At 38.0% G+C, this 16048-nt stretch overlaps 3 protein-coding genes across 7 annotated transcripts in view; 2 read left to right on the top strand and 1 right to left on the bottom strand.

Moving 5' to 3' along the window:
- LOC105271268 (xanthine dehydrogenase/oxidase) overlaps nucleotides 1–963 on the top strand; it is a gene marked incomplete in the record, with an annotated part of 4938 nt that extends 3975 nt beyond the window's left edge. Inside the window, 1 exon segment of the mRNA XM_011312708.1 lies at nucleotides 1–963. Coding sequence (XP_011311010.1) covers nucleotides 1–273 — 273 coding nt within the window.
- Nucleotides 964–1706: 743 nt separating this feature from the next.
- Nucleotides 1707–13511, bottom strand: gek (serine/threonine-protein kinase gek). 4 transcript variants are annotated; one of them, XM_011312711.1, is made up of 17 exons: nucleotides 13228–13511; nucleotides 11864–12036; nucleotides 11614–11793; nucleotides 10877–11448; nucleotides 8659–10610; nucleotides 8448–8554; nucleotides 7457–7660; nucleotides 6436–6599; nucleotides 5285–6352; nucleotides 4846–5026; nucleotides 4569–4757; nucleotides 4227–4412; nucleotides 3980–4161; nucleotides 3757–3864; nucleotides 3492–3618; nucleotides 3270–3427; nucleotides 1707–3173 (listed from the first exon to the last, which is right to left on the bottom strand). In XM_011312711.1, the coding sequence occupies exons 2-17, from the start codon at nucleotides 11973–11975 to the stop codon at nucleotides 3060–3062; spliced, it is 5604 nt and encodes a 1867-aa protein (XP_011311013.1). In that variant the 5' UTR covers nucleotides 11976–12036; nucleotides 13228–13511; the 3' UTR covers nucleotides 1707–3059. The 4 variants fall into 4 exon arrangements, with proteins under 4 accessions (XP_011311013.1, XP_011311011.1, XP_011311012.1 ...); XM_011312709.1 differs by having other exon boundaries at nucleotides 1707–3176; XM_011312710.1 differs by lacking the exon at nucleotides 13228–13511 and adding an exon at nucleotides 12666–13216 and having other exon boundaries at nucleotides 1707–3176.
- A 618-nt stretch (nucleotides 13512–14129) lies between these two features.
- On the top strand, nucleotides 14130–15689 carry LOC105271270 (sorting nexin-22-like). 2 transcript variants are annotated; one of them, XM_011312713.1, is made up of 3 exons: nucleotides 14130–14619; nucleotides 14981–15186; nucleotides 15403–15689. In XM_011312713.1, the coding sequence occupies exons 1-3, from the start codon at nucleotides 14467–14469 to the stop codon at nucleotides 15578–15580; spliced, it is 537 nt and encodes a 178-aa protein (XP_011311015.1). In that variant the 5' UTR covers nucleotides 14130–14466; the 3' UTR covers nucleotides 15581–15689. The 2 variants fall into 2 exon arrangements, with proteins under 2 accessions (XP_011311015.1, XP_011311016.1); XM_011312714.1 differs by having other exon boundaries at nucleotides 14131–14619; nucleotides 14993–15186.
- Nucleotides 15690–16048: the final 359 nt, after the last annotated feature.

Genomic DNA, 16048 nt, shown 5'->3' on the forward strand with positions numbered 1-16048 from the left:
GAATTCAATGTAGCGCTGCTAAGGGATTCATCCAATCCCAGAGCTATCTACTCATCGAAGGCTGTCGGGGAACCCCCGCTCTTCCTCTCAGCCTCTGTATTCTTTGCCATAAAAAATGCCATTCTGGATGCAAGGCGAGACGCCAATGTTTCCGGCCGATTCAGATTCGATTCACCAGCGACTTCCGCCAGGATTCGCACAGCTTGCACCGATGAATTTGTTACAAAATTTCCTGACATTAACGGAGATAGGGCATGGAACAAAATTCCTTGACGACCCAAAAGGACAAGGTACAAATAAATGAATACATTTGTTTATTTTCATGATTATAATTTCTCTGTGCTGTATATTAAATTATATAACTTGCATATTGAAAAAAAAAATATTGTTATTGTTCAACGCGTTTGTACACATCTCCAAACGCTATCATATTAAATTAATTAAAAAAGGAAAAAACAATGAGGGTCATGAGAAAATTCTACAGGAGAAATCTAAAAAAATGTAAATCTACAGTTCCACAACTTAACTAAATACAATGATTCCACTATATAATCGTTATCTATCCGTTTGTTTTCATTCAATAAATACTTTGAACAATGCACAAGAGCCATAAATAAGTTTGTTTTTTTATTTTCGTTTGTTCTCGCTATAATGACGTATGCTAAAACTATATGCGTTTCAAAATGCTGTATAATAGGACCAGATTATTATATTACACTGGTTTTAACCACCAGTAATACGCCTAATCTACTGCTTTTATGCTGAAACTTATTTAATTTTATCATCTTACGATTTTCTTGTTCTTGTTTTATAATTTCTAGTCTCTTCGAAGTTTCTACTCAATGATAAACATTATGCTACACACTCGTGTTAATTTGTCAATTGATTCTCGTGGTTCTGGTTCATTGCAAAAAACGAATTACGAGATATTCACCGAATAAATTCGTCAATTATGAGATAAAACTCATGACTTCGAGTTATTTACAAAATTTCATAAATACAAAGTCTATTAAAAGTTATTGAAATAAAAGCTGTATGATTTTTTTTCAATTCAAATACATTTTTCTATCTGAATCGGCGCGTATTTCGAGTCAGTCTGAGTTTCATTGTTCTTTTTAATATTGTGGTCAGAGTCTTTGATTTCACCATAAGTTAAAAAATCTTTTCAACGCCTGTTATCTTCTGGAAATAATACGGATATCCGAGTATTTTTAGTCTTAAAATTACTCCTCATAATTTCGATTAAAACAGCACTCTGATATATTTTGATAACGTCAACATACTTTGTTAAAAGGCTCATCATTCATTCATTATTTTGCAATATCTCTTGATGGATTATTATTTCAATGAGAAGTGGATAATTATCGAAAGCCAATTTCAAATCAATTCCACTTGTTGAATTTTTCACCCTTCGAGAACCAAATAACTTACATTAAAATTGGAAAACTCGTGAATGTAAACGACTCCTCCAATGGAAGCTACAATTTTCCTCATTATGATTAATGGATGATTCACTAATAATCGACAATTACCACTGACTGTCACAAAAATACAACCAAATATTCATTAAAAGCCATTTAAAAAATCAATCTCCCAGGAGAAATGCAACATCTCCGACACAAAAAAGCAGCAGTTGATTTGAAATTCTGCGACTCCATTAAAATATAATAATAAAAGGACTTTGAACTAAACAAAAAAATTCGTTGAAGTGACTTCGTTCATGATTGAATCAGCAAAAGCATAATTGCTATATTTAAATAAATGTTCAGCCTGTTAAAAATAATTAATGGACTGAGCCAATCTGTTAAATCGACGAAGAACAGTATAAATGACATTTGACTTTGACTCTTGTTATCCTCGACGAGTTACAGACGTAATATATTATTGACATTGTTATTTATCTTTTCAATGATCTTCACATATTTTTCATTATCATCTACACGTGATTGCAACAGATTATTATGCTTACACACTACTATTCACACTGTGGGCGTATCAATTAAATTATGTATAATGCCTTAAACCGCATTATCACATAAATATAAAACTTTTTCAATCATAAGGCATTCAATAAATTTTATATTTGTTATTTCCCTCTCCGTGCCTCCCTGGTGGAAGCTTGATTATTATTTCTCATTAATTCGATAAGTTTATCTCTAACAATGGTTTTTTTCATTTAAAAACACTACATCGAACTTAGAAATTCATTTTTATTTTGTGTAATGCCTAGAACTGAAGGTCGCCTAATTATTTAATTCATTATTGCTACGGTAATTTGACTGATTTTTGTCTTATTCTTTCAGAGAAAAAATTCAGACTTCTTTTTTCTGTTATTGTGATAATTTTTTTGAGGGAACAATGACATAGAAAATTCGTAAAATTTCGGGGGCATCACGGATAAGCAGGGGCTCTCAAATTTTATAAGTATCTATTTACAATTATTAATTTACGCAGAGGGGTGAAATGATTGAATAGTACTTTATTCACTTCATTTGTATTATGCACGATTTGTGTGTCAAAAATTCAATTAAAAAAATCCCCTCTCTACATTTTCACGTAAAAAAGTTTCGACATTTCATGATTGAATGAACAATACAAATTAAAACTGCTGTCTACATTTAATCCATTTACGTTAAAATAAATAAGGCTATTTGACAGTTGCAAATATTCTAATTCCATATGGACAAAGAACTCGATAAAAATTTGAAGACATAAAAATGATAATAAATTTCGTGTTATATAATTTTCATACCTTTAGTGAGATTCTAGCATATGTTATTTGGCAATTAAGGGATAAAATTAGTTCATAATTTTCTTCATGTTTACAAATAATTATTTTGCAGTAATACTATGGCAACTCGTTAGCCGTAACTGTAGGGATAAGTTTACTGCTTTCAAAGTTGTCTCGACAGCTGCTTGATCGATTTATCGATAATTCGATAGATTTTTTTTTTCAATTTTTTTTATTCTAAGGGAGTTTTGCATCCGCACGCTTGGGATTCATACCTGGTAATGGAGGCTGATGCAAATAAGTAGCTGGCCGATGAGTATATCGGGGTTTATGAGTCGTAGGAAGATGATCCGTGATCGTGGGCTGGACTCGGGGGTGTCGATGGGTTGGAACTGTTGTTCGAGGCGATTGAGTGACGAGGGCTTCCACCAGATGTGTGCTCCTGCTAATTCGTCAGTAATTCATAATTAATTAAAAAAATTTTTGGCAAACAGGTAATGGTCGAAAAAAAAAATGGAAAATTGATAAGTGGCTGCACCTTTTCTTGCAAAGAAGCAACGCTCCCTAGTGACAGTGGTGTATGCGATCGCATATGGAGTGATTCAGTTTCTCCCTGATCAACTGGAGTACGAGGTAACGATGGAGGTGTTGCTGTTGGCCGAGGTGGTGCTGGACCTCTTCTCGACGATGTTGAACCTCCAATTGAAAAACAAAAAAATTACTAAACCGTGAAATCCCATTAAGAAAAATTTCCACTTACCATTATGAGGTGAATATCCAGAATTCCTCTGCATATGGGAGCTGAGACGTCTCGTGTCAGATGGCGGATGTCTAGGAGGTAGTGGCGCGGGCTTTGTCGGCGCCTGGATGCTAGTATTCGCATAAAACTGAAAGAAATTTCAAAATTTCAATGAGAAATCAATATGGAACTGAAAAAGTGAGTCAAATCGAATTTTTTGTTTTTCCCATTATCAATTTATCTCGAAAGCTATCGACTTAAGAGGAAAATAGGATTGGACTCTCACTCTTTGCTGCGGATTGGCGTGTAAATGAGAGCTACTACTGTGATGACTCGCATATTGCTGTTGATCTGCTGTTTCCAGAGTCGTTGGTAAATCTAACAAGCGTTGGATCTGAAAATAAATGATAACCCCTTGAATTATTTTTATCCAGTACAGTGTTATTGGCAATTCAGCAAGAACTGAAAAGTCTATTAAATATCGTGAGAAATTTATTCAATTAACTCACTTGGATACCATTTCCTGGGCCCATGTGACTAATATGATTGAAGTTCGTTGGTGCTGAAATCATTTTCGATCGTCTGTCAGTGGGTCGCGAGCTCCTGTTGCCCTCACGCAATGAAAATCGCCGTCTGGGTCTCGTCATCTGCCTTCCACTGGCATCGAGAGGTGTCAGATTCAACAATTCTCCTGCAACCGAATGAAAACCCCCTTTAAAATTAATTCCACGAAAGATGAAAAAAGCTGGTACTCACGTTGATGAAGATGACTCAAATAAATAACGTACGGCATATCATTGATCATGCAATTGGTCAATGATCCCGAATTATTGAGTGGCCTTGCACGTTTGACGTTTAACGTTTGCAACCAATCCCCAGTATTGCAATCGAAAAGATCCACATGGGTCTCACTGTAAACCAGGAGATATCCCTCGCAATAGCCTGATGAAAAAAAAAATTAATTAATCAATTAATTAATTCCATAGTCACGTCAAGAATTGCGCGGATTTGAACTTTTACATTTTTGATGCTGAATTTATTCTAGGAGAACTGAAAGAGTGTTAATATTAATAAATGTTTATAAAAAAAAATACTGACTGACTGCAGTTGGAACAGCTGGGTACATGATCTCACGGTCTCTGCTCTTTCTCCCTTGGCTGTCTACATAAACAGCGAGTGTTTGGAACACGAGTAAGAATTCACCTCTTGGTAATTCGATGCAGCGGAGTGCATCGATGGCACTGTACGTCAAGAATCCTAGCAGAGTATTTTCAGGATGGACCAATGCTGGAGAAAAAAAAAATTCATCAAGTAAAAAATGAATTCTACTCTCAGATTTTTGGTGTGGATTGTATTTCACGAATTGCCAACTCACAAATGGGATGATGATCACCGAGGATACTGTATATCGAAAAACCCGATGGATACCCAACACATAAACGTCCCTCCGACAGAACTTGGAGTGTTTGTGCATGACAGGGTAACATTAATTCCTGGATACGTTTGTGGCGAGTTTTTGTACGTGTTATTTCGTATATCATCACATGCGAAGCATTCTGAAAGTCAAACCAATGATTAATCCACAACTTGAGAGATGAAAAATAAAAATATACGAGATTAAAAATAATTTAATCCTGGAAAATATTAAATCCAGAGTCTTTCATAATTTTCACACAAATATAATTATAAAAAAAATTTCCACATCATCTCCATCATCTCCACAGCATCTCACGTAATTTTTATCAGGATTACATGACGTCAGAGCGACTTCTGAGAATTGATAAAGAAGAAAAATAAAATTTTGGTGGAAGTACCTGTTTTTTTATTGCAACACACAGGCAGTATGTGAGTGGATTTCGCCTGACAACGCCAGTAGTGAGTGTTATACATCCTTTAGTCTCAGCAACTTTGATCCACTCAACCTCATCACCATCGAGTGCACGCACTGGGACTAGTCTGACATGTCGCTGTTTACCACTGAGTACAACGATAAGTTGTTCCTCAGTTATGTACTCGAGTAAATATATTTTCTTTCCCTCCCCAACTTTAGCAATTTCGCTACGATCTAAATCTAAACAGAATAGGCCCTCCTCGGTACCAATGACTAGACGATCAGGATCAATAATAGCTCCTGACATCACGTTCTTAACGATTGACAAAGTATTGTCCAACAATTCTTTAGCACGAAATATCGTTGTATTTGGAAGATTATTTCTCTTCAATATTCGATGAAGTTCACTCAATGCAACTACCCATTTTGTTTTTTCACTCTCCGTGTCAGCCAGCATCAGAGTATGATTTCGTGAGCCTGGAGGCTCCAGCAATGACGTTGTAATTCTGAATATGCATGGAATGTCTTTCTTCGTGGCATGAATAACATCTGATTCGCGTACAGAACTGACGCCAAACTCCTCGTCCCTCATGTCGAGAACTTGTGAGACATACACGGATGGCAGTGCATTGCGATCAGGTGATATATCATAGAGAAATAATTTGAAATCGCATACAACGACAAACTGTCGAATCCATCCCTTCTTCACACCTCCCATTTTGGGTACTTTAACGTAGCCCTCGTAGGCTGTGCCAATGCCCCTTGTTGGGTCTATTCCAAGGGGTCTTTTTGTCTTGTCGTGGGGCACAGGGCACATTGCTGGCACTTTGTCACAGCATGGCATGTGACAGGCAAAGCCACATACCTCGCATACCACTCCCTGTCGAGTCAATCCAACCATCAGGGAAGTGCAGTGATTGCATTTTGTTGGCGCTGAAAACGTACGCACCAGGAACTGATGGGACTTTGGCTTTGGCTGGAGTGTCGTCACTTGGCTGTGAGATGCCGATGATTTATTCAGCAATTCGTGAGACAGGGGTGATGTTGGATCCTTCAAGAATAAACATTGACAGTTTTTCATTAAATAATTTGCTCTCGCATGATGTCATTAATTTTTTTTGGCGTTGAACTTACTATGCTCAGTTCAGACAAATTACTCTTGCTGCTGGTGATGCTTGGCGCACGATTGTCCTCGATGTCACCCTCGACGCTGTCAACACTACCATGACGAGTACTGCCTGCCGTTTCCTTCAGGAAGTGCTCCAAGTACGACATTTGGGATGTCGGCCGCTCCAAAACTGCAATCAAACACTCAAACTCAATTCCACGAAACCACAAAATCATCAGGGAATTAAGTAGCAAACTGATCAATTCGAATTTCAACTTTCAGCATCTCAATCGATTATTATTAATTATGAAGAGGACTTTCTAACATCTGATCAAATTTTTAACAAAAAAAATCCTCTTGTACTTTTTTTGGGAATCAATATTTTACGAGATCAATTGATATTTGCACAAGTGCAAAATTATATTCGTTTTATTTCACAATTTTGCTGCTTAATTAAAAAATCAAATCTCTGGCGCGTCTCCATTTGTTTATCAAACCCTCAATATAAATCACAATCAGCCCCTAAAACCACAAGTCCACTATCTAAAATCTAAGAAAGGGAAATAACGACGAATAACTATTATTCACTGCTCAACACCTCAAGGTACTCTTTCATCAATGCGCCATGCAAACCTGCATTATTTACGCGTAATTAAGTATGCAATGGATCAGTCCAGTATGAATTACGTGGTAACGGAGTGGAGACAAGTGATTTAGCAATGGAAATTGATTTTTGGATGCGTTCAGAATGCAATAAACTCATTCAGAAAATCTCCAATTCACTCGGTGAGAAAATAAAAGAAATCAAAAACTCGAGCAAAAAGCAAAAAATTCATGAAATATCGCCAATGTACTTACAATCGCGACAATAAAACCTGAGGGGCATGTGGAAAAACCGTTGAAATATTCAATCAGAAATAGTATAAAATAAAAATAGGCAGTAATGGGGAGTAATCGGGAGTAATTGCAGTAGTTGTTAATTAGCCAACGCATAAAACTCATGAAAATCCTTCACTCGGACTAAATCTCCCTCATGTTCAAAATTACCAGACGACGATTCGGTGGCAACAGCATTTCTATTGATGATTGAGTTGACAGGTGAAAAACGAGTTAATAAACGACACGTTGTAATTCGGGGTGAACGCATAACTGGAAGGGGTGATGACGGCTGATGCACGATGATACGTTGGGGTTTTGTCGTAACGATGTTTGGTGATAATTTTCGTTGTTGATTTGGTGAATGTAGAACAGCTGTCACAAATACAGTTTGATGATGAGCAATAAGAGGCCCCACACGCAGCTCGTTGCGCCAATAAACAGGGGCACTTTGTAGTCTAGAAATCAGAATTGCATACCGTGCCGGCACATCGGGTTACTTATGCTGGATCAAGGATAACAACCCCAATTTTTGCTGTATTAAGACCATTTCGTTAGCCTGATTATTCTCCAAATAAAATTGATTGACTTTATTCGTCAATCGTCATTCAAATAATCACCAAAATGAATTTATTCACTTCCCCTATATCGCCTGTACTTCAATTCCAATTTCTGTTTATTTCATTATTTTTTTCCACTGTATTATTCATCATTGACACAGCAAGAAAAAATCCATCGTTGGTTTAACGTAGAATTGTCAATTAATCAGATTCTAATTTATTCAGATCTTTCGACATTTGGGAGGTTTTTCTACGACTACGGCATGCACCAAGACTACTCCAAACGATTCGTACAGTGTCAGTGATTTTTCAGTTTTTTTTTTCCTAACAAAAGTACTTTGTTGCAGACTTGCATGCAATAGAGTAGACGAGTAAGCTCATTGGATTAACTTAATATTTAATTGTTTATTTGGTATGGTATTTGGGGGCTCGTAACTACCGTCCAAAAAGCCAGCGTGAAAATTCGTAATGCTTCCAAATAACATATCCAGCGTGTACCGCTGCTGTTTGCGTGACAATAACAAATATCAAATTGTGGTAGATGGGTTTTTTATCAACCCTCGAGGTGTGCAGGACGTTAAGTCTATTGTCATTGTACTTACAACCATCGCTCGAATCAATACGTGATTGCAATTCCTTGATTTGTATTTCTTTTCTCTTCATCTCGTGGGACATTGAATCCAATCGCTGCCTGAAGTCACGTAATTCCCTGGAGAAAATCCAAAAAAAAATTTAATTAGTCATCAAATGGCCACTGCCTTACGGAATCGGGCAATAATTAAATGAAATAATAATCTCCGAAAAAATACGTACTTTTGAGCAGCAATAAGATCAGATCTCGTCTTGGTGAGTTCCTCAGAAATGGCCTGTTTCGCCTGAATCTCGCTCTGCAACGAGCTCTGCAGATTCAGCAGCTCCATTTTATCGAGCTTCTGAGACCTCCTGTTTCTCCAGTTCTTATCAGACATGGTGGAGGTACTGCCAACGCCTCCAACGCCCCCAGAGTGTTTCAAAAATTCAAGTTCCTCCGTCATTTTCGTAGCGAGGGCCTGAAGATATCCTCTGGCGTCTTTCTCATCAGACACCCACTGAATAATCTCAGTGATCTGTGCCTCCCACTGAGCAATCGCCTCCTTCTTATTCCTGAGCTCCTCGTACTCCTCCTCCAGCTGTCTCCTCTCACTGGAAATTCTATTGACACTATCAGTAACCGATGATAACTCCAGAAGAAGCTTCTTGTTCTCCTCAGTGAGCATAATTTTCTCCCTCTCGTGCCTTCTACTCAATTCACTGATAGTCTCTTCACTGTCTGTGATATTCTCCAGTCTTGCAGCATCTAGCTTGTCCTTGGTCACTTGAATCTCCCTCTCTAGGAGCTCCCTGTGTCCCTCAGCCTCGTGGAGCTGCTCCTGGAGACTTCTCATCTCGACATTGTGCCTCCCCTGTTGCTGATTGAGATTCTCATTGTACTGTACCTCAAGTTTTTCCACCTCAGCCTTCAGCCTGTTTATCTCCTGAGTGGCTAAAGCATCGTTGGCCCTTGCATCATTACCCACAGACCTCTGCCTGATCTTTTCAGTCTCCTCCTGCATCTGCTTGCAGTACTCCTCACTCCTCTCCCTGAGTTTTCTCTCCTTACTTGTCTCAGCCATAGCCTCCTCCACCCTATTCTCCAATTCTCTTCTTAATTTCTCTGCCTTCCTGATGTCGTGCCTCAAACTGTCAACCTTGGCCATCACAACCTCGAGCTCCTCCTCCTTGTCACGAACCTGACGTGACAGCTTCTGCTTGTGCTGGCGCAATTCTGACAGCTTGTCGGTCACCTCAGTGTACTCAGCCATCGCCAGCTTCCTCTGGGTCAGGGCGTCCTTCAGCTCTTTGTCCTGGAGCTTCAACTTCTCCAGGGCATCGAGCTTTTCCTTCACAGCCTCCTCCTTCTCACCCTTGAGAAGTCTCACTAATTTCTCGAGATCGTGAATTTTCGAAAGATCTCCATTATCAATATTACGAATTTCGCGAGTTGTCGATGTCTCCAGTGACTTCAGCTGTGCCTCCAGCTCTCCATTACGTTTTGTCAGGGTGTTTATTTCATCCTGGAGCTTTCTGATGGCATTTGAAGATTCCGGGGAGACCGTTGTTGGAGACGTGGTAGTATTGTTCGAGGAGATCTGATTCTTCAGGTCTGATATCGTCTGCTGGAGTCTGGCGTTCTCCTGCTCGAGATTTTCTATGTTCCTATCCTTCTGGGACTGCGTCAGGACTGGCAGGGAACCCAAGTCAGAGATACAACTGCCCTGAGTAAAACTGAAACCCACGAAGGGTAGGTGGAGTGCTGAGAAGGCGGAATTCGCTGCTGGAGGAACAGCGTCTGAACTTCTCACGTCTGTGTCGTCAACGTCGAAGTTCGATGTGTCCGTTGGAGACGAAACTTCGGGAATGTAAGGCGCTGTGCTGTCCCTCAGGGTGTCCCAGTTGACTCCCTCGAACCACGGATGTTTCTTGAAATCATCAATGCCGTTTTGACCCAGACGAAATTCCGAACTGCAGATCAATTTTCTCATCAGGTCTTTGGCCTCGTCTGACACGTCGTACGCCTCGTCTGTGGGGAAGTCGAAACAATTTTTGTGATTCATTATTCGACCGTAAGTTTCGACTAGAGATTCAGCGTAGAACGGGGTCTCTCCGTAGAGCATTTCGTACATGCACACTCCGAGGGACCACCAGTCGCATTCTGGACCGTAACGACCTTGACCATCCTCCATTGCCTGGAATTAAATCGATCATTGTTATTTTCATCGAGAATCACGAATCGACAATCACGGAAACCACGAAAGAATAATGACGAAGTTAAATATTTTGATTTTCACTGGATGATGGGTTTCTGTGGAATTGATGCAGGAAACAGTATTAATTCAATATTGAGAGAGACTGGGGGAGTGGGTAATTAAAACGTCAATTGAGAAGATGAAATTGGATGGAAAGGGATTAATTGGAAAAAGGCTGGAGATTCAAATAAAATTGAATGCCTCACCCTCAAAATTTCTGGAGATATGTAGTCGGGTGTTCCAACGGCGACATTACTCTGGACAGTTCCGTCCTCGAAGAGCCGCAGGCACGATCCGAAATCGGCGAGTCGTATGTGTCCATTGGCATCGAGCAAAACGTTATCTGGCTTGATATCCCGATGCACATACCGGAGATTGTGAATGGATGCAATGGCTAGAACCATTTCGGCGATGTAAAAACGTGCCATGTCCTCTGGCAATCGATCCTCAAATTTACTCAACAGAGTCAGCAGATCTCCACCGCAGTAATAATCCATAACCAGATACAGATTATTGTCGTCTTGAAATGCATAATGGAGATTTGTTATCCATCTACGATCACCGTAGACTAGAACATCTCTCTCTTCTCTGAAGCAAGCGGTTTCCGCTCGCTTCAGCATCTCCCATTTGTTGAGAATTTTCATGGCAAATACTTTGTCGGACCCTCGCATTTTTACAACACACACTTCACCAAATGCCCCTCGACCAATCACTTTGACTATTTCAAAATCCTCACGTGCTAGTTGCAGACTTTTTATGCAGCTTGCCACTGGTTTCACTGGAATTTAAATAAACTTTTGAGTTTATAGGAATAATGGCATTGACTCATTCCGTTCATTCAATAATAATCGTATTTGCTGGTATTTACTCCGGTGTTAATACTCATATCACCCTGAAAAATATCTTCGAGAGCTTTCAATCTTTAAATAACCTCCAGACTCACCGAATTCAATGAAATCAGAGACGGTTTTTTCACGTCGCAGCGAGGAATTGCAACACTCGTCATACAGAATTAATAAAATATCGATCAGCGTTTCAATCGAAAATGTATGCCCCACGCGTCCACCCCGTACTGGACCACTGGTAAATAAATTCTCGAGCTGTCGTAATCTCCCACTCACCCCTGAAATTAATTGTACATTTTTATTAGAAAGTATAAAATATAAAAACAATAAAAATTATGTGTTACATACCCCGGGACACGAGGTCCATTGGGGCAGTGTATGAATTGTTCGATGGGTTTGACATAATTGCAGTCTGATTCGGCGATCCTTCACCAGGATCCTTTGGCGATAATTCCAACATTATTGTCCCGGCTGATTACAACCACGGTAATTATCAGCCTCATAACTGAACAATATAAAACCTGAAATTCGTATAATTCATCACACCTCGATCCCTAAAAAACCTCAAATTTCAAAGTTCGAATGCATAATATGCAAAATACGAGCCCCAACGAGCAGTAATTATCTATTAAACGAATTTCCATTACAAAGCTCATTGAAATCATAATAGACTCTAATTATCATTTAAAAAAAGAGCTCATCAATCTAATTAAAATTTCTGCAAAACGTTTCGTCTCGAAATAAACTCATGTCATCAGTATTCGCCTCATTCCCCTTTCACGCCTTTAAACGCTGAAAAAAAAATCGCGTAAATTTCCACAAACGTCTGAAAAAATTCCGCAAATTCACCCGAAAAATTCCCCTTCCACAGATATAAACAGAAAACATCCGACGGACGTCACGAACCGTCAGGAAAGACCAAAAATATGTCAACGGATTGTGAAAATTTTCGATACAAAAAAACGTGGAAAATATCTAAAAAAAAAAATTCATTGAATGAGAAATACCTCCCATAAACATTACGTAACCCCAGTATCACCCGTTCCCATTTACCCCAATAATCCCCAAAGAAATATGTAACAATTTAATCTCCCGTGGGACAACCGATGAATTATCATCCGACATGAATAATAATTGCGATGAAACAAACCTCTGGGCTCAACTACAAAAATAGTGCAATGGTGACTGGTATGACAATCGTGTACAACTTTTTCAATCCAACTCCTCAATCTCTGCACTCCTAATGCGAATAAACTTCCCACGAAATGCAACTGATTGATACTAAAAAATCACAGAGCACAGAGACAAAATAACAAAAACCATTCGATCACGTCACAAACGTTCCGAACAATGAAATGAAATAAAACCACAAAAAGAAAAAAAAACACCGAGAATTTGTGAAATTAAAAAAAAAATATATATGTATTCTATTATGGGTGTATCTATTTGCGGGTTAACCTTATCTCAATCCACTGCTTTGAACTTTATTTATTCCCATTTCGATGCGTCTCGCGTTTCGCGAATTTTAATGCACGATTCGTTTAAAATATATAATCGTTGTTTTTTTTCCTTTCCTAGCGTAATTTATGATTTTTTTTGTTCACTCATGAGCGCAGGAGTATTAACATTAGAACTTTGAAATAATTGAGCACTTTGTTGGTGATTATTTGGTGGAGGTGATGGTGGGTTTGGGGATTGTGGAGATCACGTACTCGTTAAATGTTTATAAATCGCACCAGTTAATTATCACAAAACATTGTATTGCCACCTCCAAGCCCCTAGCAATTTGGCTGACCCCCTGGCAGGCCCCATACAGATGTCTATGTGTGGGTGAAAAAATATGGAGGAGCTACGTCATGAGGTGGATCGGACAGGATGGACCTGGGTGGAGACCTGGAGGAGTTATCGAGAACCTGAGACCCTCAGTACCGGCGCCACTTCAGAGATGGGGCCGTCATCCTTCCATAAAAAAAGAAGTAAAAAATCACACAAATTACAAAATAGAAAATAAAAATTATGTATCAATTTTCTGACCATCCCTTGCTTTTTATCTCCTGACTGAAGCAACAATTACAGCAATTTGTTTAATTTTTATATGATTATTCACTTTTTAGACTTCTTCATATTTTTTTTTACGCAGTGATATTCCCTGGAATGATAACGTGGAATAATGATAATGGATTGAAATTCCTGACAAGTTCGTGAGATTGAAAGATTTTTTTTTTCGATCAGCTGTTCAATGTTTATCAGATGTTTCCACGTTTCGGGACACAAACACCTCTTGTCACTTCTCATGTGATGATTTAAATAATAATTGTTTTCTAGAAAGAACTGAGAATTTTTATTGCAATAATACAGGAATTAAAAATTTATTAAATTCGATTTTTTGAGGAATATGAAAAAAATATCGAATGTTGCATAATGACCTTCTTCGTAGAAAAAATCGAGAGCTACAAAAAAGATTCCATCCAAATTTTATAATTTTTCTTCGCTTCAGAGATAAATCGATTCGTTCGTCTCTAGATCTTCGTTAATAAATGATAAAAATATTGTTTCACCACAAGTTTTCAAATTTTCCAGATGAAAATTTCGGGGAAATCACGATATTTTCTTTATTGCCGACCCGTAAACGTCGAAGTGAAGGGAAGAGATAGGACAGATGAGGATGGGCTCTCGTCCATTGTATAAACCAAGTTTCATGGAGCAAAACGTCAGTATTGTTTTACCTCGATTCGCGATGCTATGCAGCAGGAACTCATTCCTGAATGAAATTTCATAAGTGACCAATCAGTAGCTAATAATAAAAATTATCCAGAAAAAAGTTGAGACTTCTGTGAGAGCATCAGCTGTGATGAGTCCAGTGTTTTGACGTGTTGTATAATCTCTCCTGCATTGATAAAAGCATGACGTTATGAGTGATTACCGAATAATTAACAACAAAAAGAGATGAGATGTATCGTGTCTTTATCACTGGCTACCGCCTGGCGGAAGTGACCCATGGAAAATCATTCTACGTTTACACTGTTCAAGTGACAGATTCCAACAGTGGGATTAAACATTCCATCGAGAGAAGATATTCTGAGTTTAATTCACTCCGCAGAATGGTGAGTAATAAATTCTGAATTAATTGTGTGAAGAAATCCTGTGCATTTCAAAACTTCTCCATTTATTATTAAATATTTCCGCATTGGGTTCGACCAGTTGTTATGATGTCTGGATATTTTTTGTTTTTACTTTCTCCTTATTATTAATCAACAGTCATTAACAGGCAGGAAATTTCACTTTTCCTGGTGAATTGAGAAAAAAAATATTTGATAATTTACTGGGTGTTTCTGGAACGTGTCGAAGTCTCTTGATTTTTTAATGAGTCGTTAGCCATTTTCTTGGCTGTTAAAGCAAAACTGAAAAACTGCAAAATGAAAAGTTGAATAGAATTTAATTGAATGTGCAAATTATTTTTAACAGCTGTCATTTCAGTTGAAGAGGGGCGGCGAGACTGCAGCATTTCCACCGAAAAGAGTGAGAAATTGTCAGCCAAAAGTATTAGAACAAAGAAGAGCTGCACTCGAGGTTTACATTCAAAAAATGCTGCATCTACCCAGTACTAGACAGCAGGTCCTCGAGTTCCTAGGAATCGAGGGAACAAAAAGCAATAGAATAAATTTCAAAAGGTATTTAACCATTTCTCACATCATGCGACACCTTAAAAATTTTATTCGGTACAGGAAAAAATTATCTCGAAAAATTCGAGTGCAACATTGAACCGAGAAAAAAATTCAGTCGATTCAACAAAATATTTTCCCGTCGATGCCTGAATTTTTATTGAGAATCTTCGCCTGTGGATTCTGTTTACTGTTTTTGTAATTTCATTAATGAATTTTTATTAGTAGATTTGATGGGAAATCCAATTCTGCCACAACCGCCGCCCATGTGCCCACAATGGGTCATCGTCCTGTGATAACATTCAAATGCGATCCATTTGTAACAGCTGAATCACAACCTGGTCTTCCCGACATCGTGACTCAGGGTGTTCTACTAGGCTTTTATAAATCTGAGAATTACTAGCTGCACTAATTAATTTTATTCGATATTTTTAAATTGTCTGTGATGACTTTTAATGAAGAGACCATGTTTTTTTTCTATGTTGGGACAAATAAATAAATTTTTTAAACCACTCCCTGTCCTTTATTACCATTAATGTCTACTTATCGTACAGGCAATTAATCTTTTAATAAAAATTGTAACACTCGCCGTGAATCAAATAAAAATGCTTCACCAAAATTTTTTTCTTCTTTCAAATCGAATTTCTTTAACCATCTAATCACTTCTATATAAAAACAATTTGTTAATGTTAATTAAAATATCGTTTACTAATCAATTTTTTCATTTTTTGTATTAAAAAAAAATCAATCTTTCATGATAATTGAATAAAATTTTTAAATACTTGAATGATCATTCGATAAAAAACATATTCGGCAAAAGATTTTTTTCTCAGTATAAGATTAAAAAATTTCATGAAAAAAATTGAATTCC

Source organism: Fopius arisanus, unplaced genomic scaffold (assembly GCF_000806365.1).
Source record: "Fopius arisanus strain USDA-PBARC FA_bdor unplaced genomic scaffold, ASM80636v1 scaffold00106, whole genome shotgun sequence".
NCBI lineage: Eukaryota > Metazoa > Arthropoda > Insecta > Hymenoptera > Braconidae > Fopius > Fopius arisanus.